Raw genomic sequence first — 20,528 nt, forward strand, 5'->3', positions numbered from 1 at the left:
ATTCACTAACAATGATGATCTGATAAGAAATGTCACCATATCAAAAACAATATACTCAGATCACAACATAGGTTCAGTCATGTATGCGCGGAGCCCCAGACCGACATAATGAGATTAGTCACGAGGGAGCATTCACCAAATTCAACTTCAATAACAAAAACATAAAGTGGGACCAAGTAAACCAAGTCCTAACCGATATAAGCTGGGAAGATTTACTAAGCAACACAGACCCCAACTTATGCCTAGAACAGATTAACTCGGTGGCACTCGATGTATGCACAAGGCTTATTCCTCTAAGAAAAAGGAGGAGTAGATGTAAAACAGAAAGAGACAGGCGCTCCCTTTACAGGCGACGGAAAAGAATAACAGAGCGGCTAAAAGAGGTCAATATATCTGAAATGCGTAGGGGGAGACTGGTCAGAGAAATAGCAAGCATCGAACTTAAGCTAAAAGAATCCTTTAGGAGTCAGGAATCGCGGGAAGAACTAAAAGCCATAAATGAAATCGAAAGAAACCCAAAGTATTTCTTCTCTTATGCCAAATCAAAATCGAGAACAACGTCCAGTATTGGGCCCCTACTTAAACAAGATGGGTCCTACACAGATGACAGCAAGGAAATGAGTGAGCTACTCAAGTCCCAATATGACTCAGTTTTTAGCAAGCCGCTAACCAGACTGAGAGTCGAAGATCAAAATGAATTTTTTATGAGAGAGCCACAAAATTTGATTAACACAAGCCTATCCGATGTTTTCCTGACGCCAAATGACTTCGAACAGGCGATAAATGACATGCCCATGCACTCTGCCCCAGGGCCAGACTCATGGAACTGTGTTCATCAAAAACTGCAAGAAGCCTCTATCACGAGCCTTTTCCATCCTATGGAGAGGGAGCATGGACACGGGGGTCGTCCCACAGTTACTAAAAACAACAGACATAGCCCCACTCCACAAAGGGGGCAGTAAAGCAACAGCAAAGAACTACAGACCAATAGCACTAACATCCCATATCATAAAAATCTTTGAAAGGGTCCTAAGAAGCAAGATCACCACCCATCTAGAAACCCATCAGTTACACAACCCAGGGCAACATGGGTTTAGAACAGGTCGCTCCTGTCTGTCTCAACTATTGGATCACTACGACAAGGTCCTAAATGCACTAGAAGACAAAAAGAATGCAGATGTAATATATACAGACTTTGCAAAAGCCTTCGACAAGTGTGACCATGGCGTAATATCGCACAAAATGCGTGCTAAAGGAATAACAGGAAAAGTCGGTCGATGGATCTATAATTTCCTCACTAACAGAACACAGAGAGTAGTCGTCAACAGAGTAAAGTCCGAGGCAGCTACGGTGAAAAGCTCTGTTCCACAAGGCACAGTACTCGCTCCCATCTTGTTCCTCATCCTCATATCCGACATAGACAAGGATGTCAGCCACAGCACCGTGTCTTCCTTTGCAGATGACACCCGAATCTGCATGACAGTGTCTTCCATTTGTGACACTGCAAAGCTCCAGGCGGACATCAACCAAATCTTTCAGTGGGCTGCAGAAAACTATGAAGTTCAACGATGAGAAATTTCAATTACTCAGATATGGTAAACATGAGGAAATTAAATCTTCATCAGAGTACAAAACAAATTCTGGCCACAAAATAGAGCGAAACACCAACGTCAAAGACCTGGGAGTGATCATGTCGGAGGATCTCACCTTCAAGGACCATAACATTGTATCAATCGCATCTGCTAGAAAAATGACAGGATGGATAATGAGAACCTTCAAAACTAGGGAGGCCAAGCCCATGATGACACTCCTCAGGTCACTTGTTCTATCTAGGCTGGAATATTGCTGCACACTAACAGCACCTTTCAAGGCAGGTGAAATTGCCGACCTAGAAAATGTACAGAGAACTTTCACGGCGCGCATAACGGAGATAAAACACCTCAATTATTGGGAGCGCTTGAGGTTCCTAAACCTGTATTCCCTGGAACGCAGGAGGGAGAGATACATGATTATATACACCTGGAAAATCCTAGAGGGACTAGTACCGAACTTGCATACGAAAATCACTCGCTACGAAAGCAAAAGACTTGGCAGACGATGCACCATCCCCCCAATGAAAAGCAGGGGTGTCACTAGCACGTTAAGAGACCATACAATAAGTGTCAGGGGCCCAAGACTGTTCAACTGCCTCCCAGCACACATAAGGGGGATTACCAACAGACCCCTGGCAGTCTTCAAGCTGGCACTTGACAAGCACCTAAAGTCAGTTCTGGATCAGCCGGGCTGTGGCTCGTACGTTGGTTTGCGTGCAGCCAGCAGCAACAGCCTGGTTGATCAGGCTCTGATCCACCAGGAGGCCTGGTCACAGACCGGGCCGCGGGGGCGTTGACCCCCGGAACTCTCTCCAGGTAAACTCCAGGTAATCCACCCTTTATTATTTTTAGTGTCGTTAACGAATATCTGATGTAAGTTTAGTACGATTTTGTGAAAAATAACCAGCTTTATCGTGCACCCAGGAAGAGATCACGGACTTGCTCCGTACACTAAGTACCTTGACTTCTGCGGGATCACCACTGTTGTCAGCTTTGACGACCTGACGAAGCTCATGTCTGTGGCTGCCGTCTCAGCGCTGCGTGAGGCCTACCGTCACGTCCATGACATAGATCTCTTTATTGGAGGACTGGTAAGAACATTAACTGTAGTTAACTCCAACTTCTGTATGAGAAGTAAATGCTGTGCGTAACGAGTAATTATTTAAGTGTGACTGTGTTCAGGCATCATTTTTAAACACGAAGAACACACATAAGGTGGGAGTTGTCGTAAATCAGAACATTGATATCACAATTAAAATGACCCTAGTCATCTAGTATTAGAGAAAATCAGGATTTAGTATATTGTTGTGGTAGAACACTGAAGAGAAGATTCTGACCTCCAGTGGCCACACTGATTTGAAACATTTTAAGTTGTTAAACCTCTAGGATTATTAAACCCGAGATTTTTTTTTTTTTTTTTTTTTAACATAAGGAGTTTTAATAATAGCAGTAGGTATTTTCTTGTGATGGAAAAGGTAATGCAGAAACTTTTTAACCATTTTTTTTTACCAAATGTTAAATTTGCATTAATGGTAAATGGGTGACTTTAGTTAAGGAATTTCAAACTTTTGGTGTCAGTTAAGGTAAAAAGCAAAGTAGAGTAAAAAAAATTAAATACAGCTGACCATAGAAAAACCTGAAGATAAGTTGGAAGTTTAAAAAATTGTTTATCTTGAGTAAAGAAAACAGATACATGTGAAAGTTGACCAAACTTGTTGCTAAAGCACAGACATCACCAATAATATAATGTAAATTACGGCAATGTCTTATAAGAGGGTATTATGATCTTGATGCCAGTGGCACGCTAAGTGGGACCTTACAAGCGCTAGTTGTTTATTGTTCAAGCTTAAATATTTACTGTCATATTTGTCTTTATACTAGTTTCTGCTGCCCTGGAAGTTCAGCAGCTTCTGAAGATTCATATACCAGCCAAAAACTTGTTTGTTGGATAGAGGGGTAAATCGAATCACATGGTATTTCAGTGCAGCTTGCCTTTCGAGTGGTTAGCTGCACGCTCAGCAGTCTTTCAATGCTGTTCCACTACGTGGAGAGTAAGTTCACTTAGTTTTGGGCAGTTAAGGTAGGGAGGGATTTTGCTAAAGCCATGGAAACACTGGTAGGCTGGGCCACCTTTGTGGCGTCCTGGTTTGGCTGATTAACCTGACTGAGAATCTAACACCCTTCTTCTCCTGAAATAGCTTAGTCATTTTTTTTCCTCGTTCGTAAAATTTAATGATTAATTATGGGGGTCACATTCCGTTAATCTAATGAGCTTCCACCCATTATTGTGTGTAAGTGGCCCACACCACCCACGGGGAATTGGATCACCAGTTGTGGGTGGGTTGTTTGGTAGATGATGTACCAACAGAGGTCAAATTCAGGTTGATGGGTTAGGATTAATGTGCCATTCTCGGAATTCTTCCCAGTTTACCCTCGTGCATTACTAAGTCAATGCTGCTAGTGACTGTTGCTACCAGCTCAATAGGCAGTTTTGCTAATCCTTGTTCTGCCACGTTTGTGTGTGCTGCTAGGGCTGGATTGGGTGGGATAGTCCTTGACACATTTGTGATGGTGTGGAGCGATAACGGTAGTGGCAGGCTATTGTTTGCGTTTCCTTGGTAAGGCGGTAGTAAACACACCTTTCCCCCCCCCCCAAGTTTTCAGTTTTCCCTCTGCTCTTTTGCTTCCATAAAGAAATGCCTCAAAATTCCCCTGGTCTTCTAGTGGAAGACTCTCCCTGTATGGATATGGTTTGTCAACAACCAAGAGGCAGACTCTGAGCTGTAACTGGCCCTGGATCTGATTACTTTCCCAGTGTTGAAGTTTACACTGTAGGCATCCCAGTGTCAGGCTTAATTTCTGTAAGGTGGATAAAAATGCTCATATTTCTACCTTTAGTAGTGGTGGGTAGGATGTTACTTTTGTTTATAGTTTTGTTGTGTATGAGATGGAATTTGAGTAGTTACCCAGGCCATTAAATAGGAATTCAGAGAGGCATACACTCGTGTACCTCGGTCTAGACCGGACCAAGCTGTTAGCTGGTATGTTTGAAGCGGTAGTCAGAGGTAGTGTTTGAGCAAGATCTTGCAACCCAGCATCTGCCAAAACTTTGGCAACCTGACCCACAGCGAGTTCGTGACATCTTAAGAATATAAGGAGCACTGTATCAGTGTCCTGGTAGAGAACTTGTTAGTTTCCAGATATCCGAATTACTGAAGTGGCAGTTTCCCACTGGATGCTCTAACAAGAATACGGACATTGGGCATTTCAGGCCTGTAGTGGTTGCAGTTTGGAGGATTAAAAGGAAGATGACTGGTCCTAAACCATAATTTTCCATGGAGGAATATGTATGTGAAGCCGTACCTTTCCTTCCCTATATAATGTTTAGTCCGTTTATCAACTAGACCTTAAGTATAAGGCAACCCATAATGATCTGTTGCCTGTGGAGACGAATTTAATACTACTCATTCCAGTACAGGAATCGTTTGGTTGTTACCATAAGCTTGACTGAGTGCAACTCCATGGTAAAAAAAAAAAAACTTGCCCAAGAACACAGCTAATCTTCGTGATCGAAAAATTCTTAATTGCTGGGAATACACTTGTGGGTCTCCTTCCAAATATAAATGTTATTCCCGTTTGCATACAACGAGAAGGTTAAAATAAAAGAAAAGATTACAACATTTAGTTTACTGATAACTTAACGTTTTTCCAGGCGGAGGATCACGTTCCAGGTGGTGAAGTGGGACCAACATTTGCTTGCATTATTGCTCGCCAGTTTCTTATCACGAAGAGGAGTGACAGATTCTGGTAAGCTTGAAACTAGCATGTTGCCTAATTCTTCGTTATAATCTGATTCAAATAACAATTACACTTAGATGTCTAAAATACAGCCAAAGTGACTGAATTCAATGTTTTGCAAATTTAATGTTCGTGCTCATTGATTCCTTTTTTTTTTTCTACCTAAAATGGAATACGAGTTCATTAGCTAAACATTTTTGTATTTAGCCATTAGTAAAATTTTACATAACGAATTAAATAACAAATTTAGTGTTTTAGCTGTGGATGAACTTTAATGTATAATGTTCCTATGACCAGATTAACTTTTTATACTGTTTTTGATCAACTTCTGTTGTGTTCTTTCTATATTACCGAATCAACGCAACTAATCTTTTGTCTTTTTGAAATTAAATATATTAGTGACTTTGTTTCGTAATTTCCGCACAAGTCACAACCCAAATTGATCTCTTGCACTTTTAAATTTGATATTCATCTATAAATTTGTTCAACATTCATCCAAACACTTCTAATTTCACCTCCACTCCCCTGTATTTTATTTGATCTTATTACTAATAAACTAATATACTTGCACATTCATTCGTTCAAAACACGTGAATGTTTTTTTTCTTCTGAGACGCCAGTCGTTCATAACAAAGACATTCATCTTGATGGTCTTTTATTATAGTTTAGTTACATGCTCTTCTTAATTACCCACAAAACTTGAAAACTTCTCTTCTGAATTTTCGTATGAGCAATGTGTAAGTAGTCCAACTTGGACAACTCTTGCTATAAACTGGTTCTTTGCCAAATATTTTTTCAATAACTTTCCCCAAAACAAATCAAATCTTGACGGTAAAACCTTATTTGACAGTTGAAGGTTTCTTCCACTGGATAAAATTATAACCTTAATTTTTGAAATGGGGGTGGACTGGTAAGCTAGCTGAAGGCCTCGGTCAGATGACCAAAATCTCCAGCTGCGGGTCATTATGACTAAGACCTGCGTCAGGAAACACTCGCTCTGTTACCTGACTAACCTTCCATTGGCTTTTCTAAGAAATGTTCCAATTTTCTTCTAAATACCCAGCCTAAGCCTCTTCGTGCAAACTTTCTTCATATTGGTTTTTTACCTGCCTGTTCCTTACATTTAACAACACTGATCATTTTTTCCATGTCGATAATTGTCTGGTCTTCCTACCTAGGTGGGAGACGGCTGGTGTTACGGTATTAAGATGCAAAATAATTAGGTTTCCCCTTAGACCTAGATTGACCTCACCATGAATAATTAACACAAGAAGCCTTGATGATAGCAATCAACATTAATCTGTGTTGCAGGTACGAGAATAAAGGATCAGGCTTTACTTACCAACAACTACGGAACATAAGGACGGCCTCACTTTCAAGGATCATTTGCAATAATATGGACCAAGTGGAGCAGGAGGTGCCACCACGCGCTTATATGCCGCCTCATCAAACTAAGTAAATATAAGAGATAAATATTCACGAGTAATGCCAAGGTATTTCTAGCCACCTCGGCGATTTTGGATTTTGATATCTTGCGTGAATATTAAAAAAAAAAAAAAAAAAAAAAAAAAAAAAAAAAAAATTATGGTACGTTAACCGTTTCATTTTTTCTTTGTGCGAGTATTTTTTAGTTTGCCTGTTAGCATAAAATCTCAACATACGAAAAAATGTGCCTTTTTCTTGACCAGTTTTGGTCATATTCTTCGGTAAAAGTTCTCGGAAAATATTGATTTTTATCTTTTTTCATCAGAAATTGACAATTTTTTTTAATGTCAAATGTAAGTGCAGAAAATAGTGTTACTGCTAGTGTTGCAATATCAATAATTGGTCTTAGTGCTGCGCTGGTGAACCACCCTGAGAATGAACCGAGGATAATTTTTGGAAAAAATTTTAGGGTTTTCTGGGAGGATTTTTTATAATTATATTCTAGCGGATCTGCAGAATACATAACATTCGTCAAAATAAATAAGACTTCAACTCTGCTATATTTTCATTTTTTTCAACCTCTGAACTGTGCTAACAAGGTGTTCTTCAGTTGCATCTGTTTTTTTTTTTATTCTAGAGTGCACATAAATCTGACGCATTAAATCTGGAAAGTTAAAAATGCCTAATTTTCAATAGTGAAAAGATTATCAAACAATTGTACTGAGGTCTAGAAACTATAAATTATGGAAATGATATTATTGATGCTGATTTGATGCTTCCCCCACAATATTGAGGCATCAGACTGAGCTTTCATTCATATTTAAACACTTGCATTGCTTAAATTTAGGTCCTGAGACCTTGGTCATTCCAAATGACCTTCGTTGGTCCAAGGATCGACATGGATCCACTTCAGAAGTTCATAGTGTACACATACCTGTTTCTTGATGTAGTCTGTATCGCTATACAGTTACTAGTACATGGATATCTTTAATGAATATTTAGCGTAGCAGCACTTAAATAAGAGCTACTGTGGCATCCTCTCAGCACTTGACAAAGAACCCAGCAACTAGTCTTCTGTCAAAAATATTTATGGATTTTCATAATTCGCTGCCGTTAAGATTTCTTTCGGATTTTTAACCCCGGAGGGTTAGCCACCCAGGATAACCCAAGAAAGTCAGTGCGTCATCGAGGACTGTAACTTATTTCCATTGGGGTCCTTAATCTTGTCCCCCAGGATGCGACCCACACCAGTCTACTAACACCCAGGTTTGCTGCTAGGTGAACAGGACAACAGGTGTAAGGAAACGTGTCGAATGTTTCCACCCGCCGGGAATCGAACCCGGGCCCTCCGTGTGTGAAGCGGGAGCTTTAGCCACCGGGCCACCCCGTTGTACCTCCAAGACTTGGAGGAAATTATGAATAATTTACTAATATTAAAAAAGTTGCAATTATAACTGTTATAACAGTAAATTCGCGACTATAACAGCGAACTGGTTATGAAGGAAGCAAATTATTGCATGAATATTGGTAATGTTAAGAGACTATAAAAATGTTAGCAGCTTTTACTAGTCCAAAACATCCTAACTATTGTAATTTTTGTAAGTTTACTGCTTGAAGTCATGGATCTCTCTTAAACCCTTGGATGCATTCATTTAACTACAAGGGTAGTGCAGTAATTTACTCTAAGCCTTCTCTGAATAATGATTGGAATTTTGCAGGAACCCACTAGGCCCGTGCAACAGCCTACCAGACATAGATACAAGCCTGTGGCAGGAACATTCTGGTGAAGAGGGTTGCTACTACCAGGGCAACTATCCTCCCTCCTCCCATACCCCGAACTCGCTCTGTCTTCACTCCTGTCAGCCAGATGGATGGGTGAGTTCACGTAAACGAGGTTGTTGCTTTAACCAGAAAAACATAAGAGCATCTGAATCGTCTACCTTGAGCATGTTCCGAGGGGTCAATGCTCCCATCGCCCAGTCCATGACCAGGTTGTTACTACTGGCTGCACGCAATCCAACATAGGAACCACATCCCAGTTGTCAGTAGTGCTACTGTATACTTGGGTAGTATACTTAGTGTCAGCTATTTTATAGATAGGCTCCCTTCTAGCCGTGAAGTCACGAGGCCCATCACATGAACGGTATTTCAGAGGCCCAGCTCACTCTCGGTCCACTCAGTAGACATATACATGACAGGCAGGCTCCTGGGCTTCTCTAGATTCTCTTAATAATTATACACCTCCAAGACATCCAATGCATGTATTTCATACTCCAATAGTTCCTGACGGACCCCCATGACAGCTGGTCAGGTACTAACTATAGGTACCTTTCTCACTCCCTCTTTTAGACTGCCAGGGGTCTATTGGTAATCTGCCTTATGTATGCTGCGAGTCAGCTGAATAGTCTTGGGCCCCTGACATTTAGGGTTGTCTTGTCATAGGGCGTTTGGTGATGGATTTGTGAGTAATAAACTCACACGTAGGTTGTCTTGGTAGAGAGAGGGAGAGCACAAGTACAACTGCATTGTACTTGCTATCGGTCTTCTGAGCTTGGACGGCACCTATGCCAGTTGAACTAGCATCAGTTGTTTGAAAGAAAGGCTTAGAAAAATCTGGGAATTTCAACATTGCGGCAGATGTTAGCTTTTTTTTGAGAGTTTGGAATGCTCTTTCTTGACAGAAGGTCCAAACGAAAGGAGCATTGTTCTTAAGCAACTCAATAGGAGCTGCTATAGAAGAAGAATTAGTAATGAAGGATGTATAAAAATCTGCTAAGCCCACAAAGGATCTCACAGCAGCATCAGCAGTTTTGGGAGGTGGGAAAATTTAATGCTGTAGTTACTTTGGTGAGTCACAACCCCTTTAGGAGTGGCTGACCAAGAAACTTGATTTCTGATCTGAAAAATTGACATTGACAATTGGATCTTTAAACTGGCTTCTTCATACTTACCAAGTACCACATAGTCTTTTCAAGTGCTTTTCAATGTCTTTGGTCATGACAATCACATCCAAGTACAACATGAGTGTTACCTATGAGGTCCTCTAAAGATACTAGTCATAGGCCTCGAGAAGGTGATAGGCGATGAGCGTAAGCTGAAGGCAATTCAGAGGAAATGATAATGACCCATAGGGGTGAAAAATGCAGTTAGCTCTTGGCTGTCCTTGTGGAGAGGGACTTTGCAAAACCCTTGTAACAAGTCCAGGATCGAAAAGACTACCTTCTCTGATATTACACAAAAGGCCACCTAGTTCAGAAAGTGGGAAGCGATCTGGAATAGCTTTTGCATTAAACTTCCTAAAGTCAATTGCTGGGCACAAAGTACCGTTTTTCTTAGGTACTAGGATCAAGGGTGCATTCCAAGGTGAATTATTAGGTGTGATAACACAATCAAGCATCTTACTGATAAATTATTCTGCAACAGCAACTTGTGAATGAGACATACTGTATGCAGGTACATTAATAGGTCTGGTATCAGGTTCAAGTGGGGTATGGCAGGACAAAAGTTTAGTTATACCCATCTTTTCGCCTGGTAAGGCACTGGCTTTGACGTTTGTTCAACAGATGCAACAAACACTTGACCTCGTCTAGAAAGTCAGTTGGAGCTAAATTTTTCTCTACTAGTGGAGTGAATTGATCCAGTGGAGTGGATGAACTCTCCCCAGCTGAAATAGCACCGACCCACTGGTCGGATGACAACTCATCCTCTACACGAACAGAGTAAGGATAGTGAACAAGGTCAACAATAGTGGTATTCGCTCTGAGGTGAACACTGTAACCAGATGCATTAGTAAGAAAGAAATGGATCTTATCTCTTAAAACATGTAAGGATGGCTCAACAAACAAACCTCTTACCTTGCAAGAATCACGGTCAACTAGGACGTTATTACCATCTGGAACATAAGGGACAACAGACTAGTGACGGCACTAGCCATGACAAATGTCTTTCTGCAGACCGCCTGTGACTTCAACAAGATATGGCATTACTAGTTTCAAGTAGTCATTTTCTGACAAGGTGTCCCCTGTGGAGGAACAACCACTTGAACTAGCAGTTGCTGCAATGATAGGCTCAGCACTCAAGGTTGTCCGAGGCACCTCACACCTGAAGCAACTGTGTACTATCTTGCGTGTCTGAAGTTGTAGGTGGAACACAGACAGGAATGGCAGAATTACTAGTGCCTGATTGCTTGGGTATGCTACTGGAAAATGCACTGGCTTGTAAAGACTTAATCTGAACTTCATACTGTGCAGCAGTATGGCAGATCTCTGATCCAAGCTGATAACCCCAAAAAGGTACAATAGTCAGTTTGGGCATGCCATTGGTAAGGATCAAGCACAATGTGTAAATCTCTCGTGGAAGCAAATCCCAGTAGATCACCAGGAAAACTAAACCAGTCGACAGTAAGGAAGGAAGCAGTAAAGTCTCTACCTTGGATAGAAAAGGTGATGAAAGTTCGACCTCGGACACGCAGGCGAGAACCAGCCACACCACTAAGGGAGGAAGGATGCATGATTCTACAAAGACACGGTGTAACTGCTTATCCTTAAACTAGACTTGATAATATTGACATGAACAGGCATATTAAGAAGAGATACTTGTACTAAGGGACCTATTGTTACCTTGGAATTTGTGCAAACAAGGATGATTTTCATCAGAATGTTTGTTCCACTGCATCCCAAAAAATATCTTCGTCAAAGACACTTGAAGCAACATCGTCAACGAGACTGTCTTCGTTGAGGCTGCTTAAGGCATAGAAGGAATTGCAAACAGGAATGGAGTACTCATTATCACTTCCAACATGGAGCGGTTTGACTGGGGCACTCGAATTCCCCAGAATTGGAAGACTGAGCTTGGTTCTGGTTAGCCTGAGAACCACAACCTCTATTTCCTCTCCTGGTTCTGCAGTAGTAACGGCCATGGAAGGATCTAGAGTACCCAAGGTTGTAGAGAGCACTGCACTCAGATGTGTTATGTCCATAGAAGGTACAGTACAGAAAAGAGGAATGAGAATCGTCAGTATGGTGGTTTTTACCTCAACCACTTACACAATTTGCTGCAATATGACCAAGGTAACCACAGTCGTAACAAGTTCTATCGCTATGGTTGCTGAATGCCCTGTGAGCACTATGGCGAGGATGACGACTTTTTACACTAGCCCTGGGCAACTGATTTGATTTTGTCCAGGATTTCTTGTTAAGCAAACAAGGGGTGGTACTGAAGTATTCATAGTAGTTAATGTAGGTTTGATTAATTGAAAAATACCAGAGGTATAAGACAGGACATGAATAAGGGCTGCAAATGGTTCCATGTTGACAGTTGGAGTTATAAGAACACAAGGAAGCAGGCGGCAATAACTCCCTGATAGCTCCAAAAGTTGCCAGTTTAGCAAATGGCATGGAGAAGCGTTTAGCCTCGTCAGGTATAAAATCTGAAATTTTACTGCTTTAATCCTCTTCAAGGGGGACTCCTTGGCGTGGTGAAGAGGCTCTTGGTCTGAGGAATTAGACCTGTCGGTCTCCTTCCTCAGACCGAACCTAATTACCCCCCAATGCCCTCTTCCCTATCCCATCCTCCCCTTTTTCCTTTTCTCCTCCTCCTCCCCACCCCTCCTTTTTGCCCTTCCTTTTTTGGCCTTTGGGATTTTTCCCACAGGCGCCCTAGTTCCTAAGTAGGGGAAAGGGTACTGGGGTCCATCCCATTTCGTTGAGGTTCTTGGTGGTGGCGTAGTTTGCCGTAGAATCTGGATCGCCTGGGGATGTCCCGTGGGTCTTTCGGGCGATGGGTGTATCTCTGGAAGCCACCTTTTGGATTCCAAGGGTGGTGGCCGAAGGATGTATGCTTTGTGGCAGATATCCGGCTGCCCTCTCTTGTCCACCGAGGTAGCATATCGTCTAAAAGGGGCTAGGAGGCACACACCCCATACAACACATCATAGAAACTATGGTAGCTATGACAACACCCTAGTGATTTTTTAGGGGTAGGAAACGAAGAAAGAAACTGGAAAGAGATAACCAAAATAGTCCACCACCTTGGAGCCTTGTTGGACTGGAGGCACAGCCAGTGGTGCCTCTGGGCTCACAGCTACTGATGCCAACAACAAAATCCCCCCCAAAAAACATGCAACACAACCTCATTTATATTTGATAATATACAGGGCCTTAAGCCATCCACAAACAACAAAATACCTTTCATTAGTGGACTTCTAGAGGAGTCAAATTCACTGTTTGCAGCTTTCACAGACCCACGCAAAAGATTACTTTGACAGTGAAATATGGATACCTGGATACAACCTTTTCAGATGCGACAGAAAGAACAGGCAACAAGGGGGGGGGGGCTTGGCCTGTACGTCAGTCACTCATTTGCACAGAGATACTGAACACCACAAATGATGTAGTTGAAGTTCTGACAATAAAAATCGAGAACCAAAACTTAGTCATTGTACTTGTATATAAGCCACCGGATGCAACTTCCCAACAGTTTAAAGAACAACTGTCAAAAATCGACTCCTGTCTGGACAACTTTCCAGCCCCATCCCCAAACATGTTCCTGCTTGGTGACTTCAATCAAAGACACACAAAATGGAAGAATACAGCAAATAATGTAGCAGAAATAATCCCTGGAGGTAGCTCAGATGAAAGGTCACACACGCTGGAGCTGCTGAATTTCTGCAACAAGCACACCCTAAGTCAGCAAATAGTGGAGCCAACAAGACTGGAGAACACACTGGACCTTATTTTCACAAATAATGAGGACCTGGTAAGGAATATAACAATATCAAAAACAACAAATTCTGATGACAATCTAATCGAAGTCCAGACTTGCATGCACAGGAGTCCTGATCAGCACAATGCATTCAGTTATGAGGGTACCTTTACCAAATTCAACTTCAACAACAAAGAACATCATCTGGGATCAGGTAAACTATGCCCTAAATGAAACATGCTGGGAGGATATCTTAAATTACATAGACCCGAACCAATGCCTCGGAAAGATCATCCTCCTGGTAGCTGAAGTATGTTCAAGGTATATTCCTATAAGACAAAAGAAAAGAAGTAAACTGGAGAGAGAGAGAAACTCTCCCTCTACAGGAGAAGACGAAGAATCATTGAGCTCCTCAAGAATGCCAGATTATCTGATACACGGAAGGTAGTGCTAACCAGGGAAGTGGAAAATATTGAGCTGAAGTTAAAGAACTCATACAAGATCCAGGAGAGACAAGAGGAGCTAAAAGCTATTAATGAAATTGAAAGAAATTCGAAATATTTCTTTTCATATGCCAAAAATAAGTAAAAAACCACTTCTAGTATAGGGCCCCTGCTCAGACAAGATGGATCCTACACTGACGACAACAAAGAAATTAGCGAGATACTGAAATTGCTGTATGACTCAGTGTTCAGCGAGCCACTAGCCAGTTTAAAGATAGATGATCCAAACAATTTTTTCATGAATGAGCCTCAAAACCCTGCCAATGTAGGCCAGATTTATGACATAACTCTAACTCCACTAGACTTTGAGAAAGCCATCGACGACATGCCCATGCACTCAGCCCCAGGCCCAGACTCGTGGAACTCGATGTTCATTAAAATCTACAAGAAACCCCTCTCACGGGCCCTAAGTATGCTATGGAGGAGCAGTTTAGACACGGGTGAGATTCCACAGTCACTAAAAACAACAGATATAGCCCCACTCCATAAAGATGGCAGAAAAGCAGTAGCTAAGAACTATAGACCAATAGCTTTAACGTCCCACATCATAAAAATCTTTGAAAGAGTTCTAAGAAGCAGGATAGCAAACCACCTGGACTCCCAAAAATTGCACAACCCAGGGCAACATGGTTTCAGAGCAGGTCACTCTTGCCTTTCACAACTGCTTGACCACTATGATATGGTCCTAGATGCACTGGAAAACAAACAAAATGCGGATGTAGTATACACAGACTTTGCTAAAGCCTTTGAAAAGTGCGACCATGGTGTAATAGCACACAAAATGCGTGCTAAAGGGATAACCGGCAAAGTAGGCAGATGGATCTTCAACTTTCTAACCAATCGCACACAAAGAGTAGTGGTAAACAGAGTTAAATCAGATGCTGCCATAGTGAAGAGCTCTGTCCCACAAGGCAAAGTACTCGCACCTATCCTGTTCCTTATTCTCGTATCAGACATAGACAGAGATGTAAACCACAGTGCTGTATCATTTGTAGACTATACTAGGATCTTCACGAGTGTCATCCATTGAGGACACTGTTAACCTCCAAGAAGATATAAACCAAGTTTTCCAATGGGCAACAGAGAACAATATGATGTTCAATGAAGACAGATTCCAACTACTCCGTTATGGGAAAACTGGAGGAAATAAAAACTAGAACTGAGTATACTACAAACTCCAATCACACAATAGAGAGGAAAAGTAATGCGAGAGACCTGGGAGTGGTAATGTCAGAGGATCTCACCTTCAATGATCACAACAATGCCACTATCACATCTGCTAGGAAACTGATATGATGGATAATGAGAACATTCAAGACAAGAGATGCTAAGCCAATGATCCTTTTTAAATCTTATTCTTTCTAGGCTGGAACCTCTTCAAGGGGGGGCTCCTTGGCGTGGTGAAGAGGCTCTTGGTCTGAGGAATTTGACTTGTCGATCTTCTTCCTCAGACCGAACCTAATTACCCCCCAATCTCCCCTCCCCTATCCCATCCTCCCCATCCTCCCCTTTTTCCTTTCCTCCTCCTCCTCCCCACCCCTCCCTTTTGCCCTTCCTCTTTTTGGCCTTTGGGATTTCTCCCACAGGCGTGCTAGTTCCTAGGTAGGGGAAAGGATACCGGGGTCTATCCCATTCCGTTGAGGTTCTTGGCGGTGGCGTAGTTTGCCGTGGAATCTGGATTGCCTGGGGATGTCCCAATCCCTCTCCGGTATCTCGGCGTAGCTTTGGGTGTCTTTCGGGCGAAGGGTGTATCTCTGGAAGCCAACTTTCGGATTCCGGGGGTGGTGGCCGAAGGAGGTATGCTTTGTGGTGGATATCCGGCCGCCCTCTCTTTTGTCCACCGAGGTAGCTCGGCAGATGTGAGGTTGCTATCCCGAATTGTTAGTTTACTAGCATGATGGGTAGGGTATGGCACGGGTTCCATGCGGCATCTGCGCTACTTGCGGTGCTGAGGTCCTCTTGGGCGCGGAGGGAGATTTCTGGCCCTTTCATTGCTCCTAGGAACTATCCCTCCCCGGTCCCCCCTTTTTTTTATTCTTTTTTTTATTTTTATTTTTTTTTTATTTTTTTCCTTAAAAACAAAAAGAAAGAAGTAACCTAAGCATGGCAGCCCTAGTCCATGAACCTACTACCCCCGGACCCCTTCTTGATACCGCACCCCGTTCTGATCCCGCCTCATCTTTGGACCACTCTTCAGACACTCCTCATGCCTCTGTACCTATTGCCGGTGCTGTTTCCTCACCCGCTTCAGGTACTGAGGCCTCGACTGACTCCTTCGATTTATCGGACCTTCGCTCTCCTCTGACTATGCTTCCGGCCTCTCCCTCTACGGTGCGGCAATTTTCAAATCGCCGACCCATTCCACGTCGGACCAACTCTGGTCCCACGCCAACGACAATTACCTGCTGATGATACTTCTCCACCTTCTCGTTCTTCTCAGAAACGACCGATACGTCCTTCACTACCTTTCCACGCTCAGTTTCAGACTGAACAATGGACTAAATTCTTCACTTTACAACCAACTTCCTCTACTGCCTATCTTTCTGACCATAGTATTGGCAAGGCACTCCTACGCCATGTTGGTAAAGATATTTCTTTTCATGCTCTTAAGAGCGGTACGTGCATCATTACCGTACAGAATGCTACCCAGGCTCATGAGCTCTCTCGTCTTTCCCATATCGATACTGTTCCTGTCACTCTTGAAAAACATCATTCCCTCAATTCTTGTAGTGGTACCGTCATTCTGCCCCATACAATAGTTCAACAAAATTTCCAGACATGTGGCACTGACATTCTAGAACAGCTGGAACTCCAAGATCTCCCAATCCTCAAGGTAGACACTTACGTTCTTCCTGCCCGCGGGCGGAGACGATACCCTAGCAATGTGGCTCATTTAACTTTTGACAGCCGAGAACTCCCATCCTCAGTTTATATAGCAGGACATCGGTTACAAGTTCGAAAGGTGATCCCTACACCATAACAGTGTAGAAATTGCTGGCGATTTGGCCATCCAGCAAAATATTGCAGATCTATCGCCGAATGCCCGGTCTGTGGTGCCGATGACCATTCTAATACGTCTTGCAATCGATCTCCCTCTTGCCTTAACTGTCATGAGGCTCACCCTTCGTACTCTCGCCGTTGTCAGGTCTATTTAAACGAGCGGGAAATCCGTTACCTCAAAGAGACAGAAGGTCTCCCTTATGCCATGGCAGTTTCTCATCTCCGCCTCCAAGGGAGACTCCCACGTGTTTCTTATTCCCGTGTTTCAAAACGTCCCCCCACTTCTGGTATCCCATCTTCTACACCCACCTCTGTGGTTACCTCTCCCATAGTCACTCCTGTATCTAATCCTTTTGCTGTCCTCGGCTCAGATGTCCCTACTTCAACGCCTCAGTCTGATCTCGCTTCTTCGTGTTCTCTCACAAGCCTCAGTATCGACGAGACCTCGTACGGCACCTCCTCCCAATCGTCCCTCTACTTCTCAAAATTCAAAAAAAGGTCCGTTAACACCTCCTACCCATCTTCCACCTCCTCATTTTACCCTCCCTGTCTGTCCCTGGTTCTCCCCCTCTCACTGGCTCAGTTACAAGTGTAGAGGTTAACCCTCCTCCTCGTACTATACCTTCCTCCCCTGTTCCCTCCCAAGTTTCTTCCTCTTCTGCCACCTCCCAGGTTCCTGCCTCTTCTGTCCCCTGCCACGCTTCTCCAGTTCCCTCCACCCTTTCGCCCCCCCCCTACCTTGGTACAGTCCAATACAGTTCCAATCTTTACTCATCCTCCCCCTACCATTTCCAATATTGTCTCCCATACGACGTCTCTGAATTCCGAAACACTTGAAGCAATCTCTGAATATATTGCAGAGACCAAACCATCAATGGACACTGATCCACCTTCCACTCTTTCTCTCTCCTCTGCTCCATCTGCGCAAGTCGTTTCTTCACAGCGCACCGTTCCTTCACTGCTTGAACGTTTTCCACTGCCTCCGCATGTGGACTTTTCTAACCCCTCTAGTCCGTAGGAACCCTTACCTGCGGATTTCAAGTATCTTGATCATTGCCAATCATGGCATATTTACAGTGAAATATACGCGGCCTCTGGGGTAATCAGGGTGAGCTTCAGATGTTACTCTCCCAGTTTGCCCCTGTTGGTGTTTGCTTACAGGAACCAAAATTACACTCTGCTGTTATTTCTCCCATCTCAGGCTATAATTTATTGTATTCTTCAGATCCTTTTCCTGATGGGACCTTTAATGAAAGTGCCCTTCTTCTACGCACTGATATTCCATACCATCAGCTATTTGTTCATACTTCGCTGCATTACACAGCAGCCCGTATCCACTTACATAGGTGGTATACGCTCTGTTCTTTATATCTCTCTCCTTCTCGGGCATTATCTATTCCGGATATTGCCTTCCTTGTTTCGTCATTACCGCCACCGATTCTGTTACTTGATGATTTTAATGCCCACCATTTCCTCTGGGGGGGGGTCTCACTGTGATTCCCGAGGAATTCAGTTAGAGGCTTTTCTTGCCACCCACCCCCTCCATGTTTTAAATGCAGGTACTCGCACCCATTTTGATCCTCGGACTCATACTCTCTCTTGCATTGATCCTCCGCCGCATTAGACTTCACTTTGTCTGTTCTCCCGGACTTACATGATAGTGATCATTTCCCAATCATTCTTACTTCCCCTTCATATTCGCCACCTCTTCGCACCCCACGCTGGCAATTTAATCGGGCAAATTGGAACCTTTACTCACATCTAACTGTTTTTAAAGAGGTTCCTTCTTCCTCCATCGATGAGCTTTTACACCTCTTCTCGTCCTCGTTTTCACCTCGGCTTCTCATTCTATACCCCAAACTTCGGGCAGGCATTCTCAGAAATGCGTGCCTTGGTGGTCTCCTGCTTGTGCTCGTGCAGTACGTTTGAAACGCGCTGCATGGGGCAGGTACCGGTACAATAGAACCACAGAGAGACTCCTTGATTTTAAACAGAAGCGTGCGATCGCTCGCCGTCTCATCCGTGACGCTAAACGCACTTGCTGGCGAGATTGTCTCCACCATCACCTCTGCTTCGTCTATGAGTGCAGTCTGGAAAAAAGTACGAAAACTGAGTGGTAAATATTCTCCTGACCCGGCTCCTGTTCTGCGGGTTGCCGGTGTTGATATAGCATACCCACTAGATGTTGCCAATGAAATTGGCAATCATAAGATAAGATTTCATTTGGATTTTTAACCCTGGAGGATTAGCCACCCAGGATAAGCCAAGAAAGTCAGTGCGTCATCGAGGACTGTCTAACTTATTTCCATTGGGGTCCTTAATCTTGTCCCCCAGGATGCGACCCACACCAGTCGACTAACACCCAGGTACCTATTTGCTGCTAGGTGAACAGGACAACAGGTGTAAGGAAACGTGTCGAAATGTTTCCACCCGCCGGGAATCGAACCCGGGCCCTCCGTGTGTGAAGCGGGAGCTTTAGCCACCAGGCCACCGGGCCACCCTGGTCCGTATTTCTCAGGGACTCCATCTATGCCCCTCATTTCTTTCCTTAAAGTCTGCCAGAGAGTTAGCACCCTTGGACTTTTCTTCTCTCAGAGAAGAACAGTATAATGTGCCTTTTACACTTCAAGAACTGGAGGCAACACTCTCTGCTTGTCGATCATCGGCAGCTGGGCCCGATGACATTCATATTCGTATGCTACAACATTTACATCAGTCAGCCCTTGCAGTCCTATTTCACCTTTACAATCTTATTTGGTCACAAGGAGTTCTTCCACAGCTGCAGTCTTGGCTGAGTGGTTGAGGGGAGTAGACGTGTGCTGGGGATCTGGACCTACTAATTCGCAGGCCTACCCATTTCTCCCGACTGATAAGTCATCATTAAAACTCCTACTGTTGGAAGACAGCTTCAGTGTTGTGAGAACTCTTATGTGCGAGCTCTGACTAAGGATATACCTAGTGAAACACTGGAAATAGTCTTCCTTTTTGCAAAGGCCCTCACAGGCCTCTGCTTCCCCTCTGCCTTTCATTTGACCTCAGCCTTTCGCCTCTATCAACATACAGTGTAGAGGCAAATTTTGCTAGTCCACTGCTACTCGTGCCTCTCAAAATGCTCACAACTCATCGCTTTACCAACCTGAGGAATAACGACGAGTGTGCAGTCCTACGTGAGTTGGTAACCCCGGTGTCCACACACTGAAAATTCGTCTTTCACTCCAAGACAGGTGTGCTAGAAGTTTTGCAAGTTGGAGTGAGTAACAATCTGTACAAATATTGCAGTGTTTGGTAAATCTTGAGAAGTCTGCCTCAGCCTGTGACCTTGAGCGAGGCACTGCATCATCTGCCCGAGACTTTCGCCCATACTGACTATGTGAATAAAGGTGAATGTGCGTGCTCAGTTACCCCTGCTGTTCTCCTGTACCTACAACTCTCTGCCTTTAAACTCAGCCGTTCGCCTCTATCAACGACGTGCAGTGTAGAGGTGTATTTTGCTGCCCCGCTGGTACTC

At 43.5% G+C, this 20,528-nt stretch overlaps 1 protein-coding gene across 1 annotated transcript in view; it reads left to right on the plus strand.

Annotated features, from left to right (window-relative positions):
- LOC128690512 (salivary peroxidase/catechol oxidase-like) overlaps positions 1 to 20,528 on the plus strand; it is a 210,570-nt gene that overhangs the window by 136,436 nt on the left and 53,606 nt on the right. The window contains exons 13-16 of the mRNA XM_070081961.1: positions 2,517 to 2,683; positions 5,305 to 5,399; positions 6,702 to 6,845; positions 8,534 to 8,690. Of these exons, the coding sequence (XP_069938062.1) occupies positions 2,517 to 2,683; positions 5,305 to 5,399; positions 6,702 to 6,845; positions 8,534 to 8,690 (563 nt within the window). The remainder of the gene's footprint in view (positions 1 to 2,516; positions 2,684 to 5,304; positions 5,400 to 6,701; positions 6,846 to 8,533; positions 8,691 to 20,528) is intronic.

The sequence above is a fragment of the Cherax quadricarinatus genome, chromosome 1 (assembly GCF_038502225.1).
Source record: "Cherax quadricarinatus isolate ZL_2023a chromosome 1, ASM3850222v1, whole genome shotgun sequence".
In the NCBI taxonomy this organism is placed as follows: Eukaryota; Metazoa; Arthropoda; class Malacostraca; order Decapoda; family Parastacidae; genus Cherax; species Cherax quadricarinatus.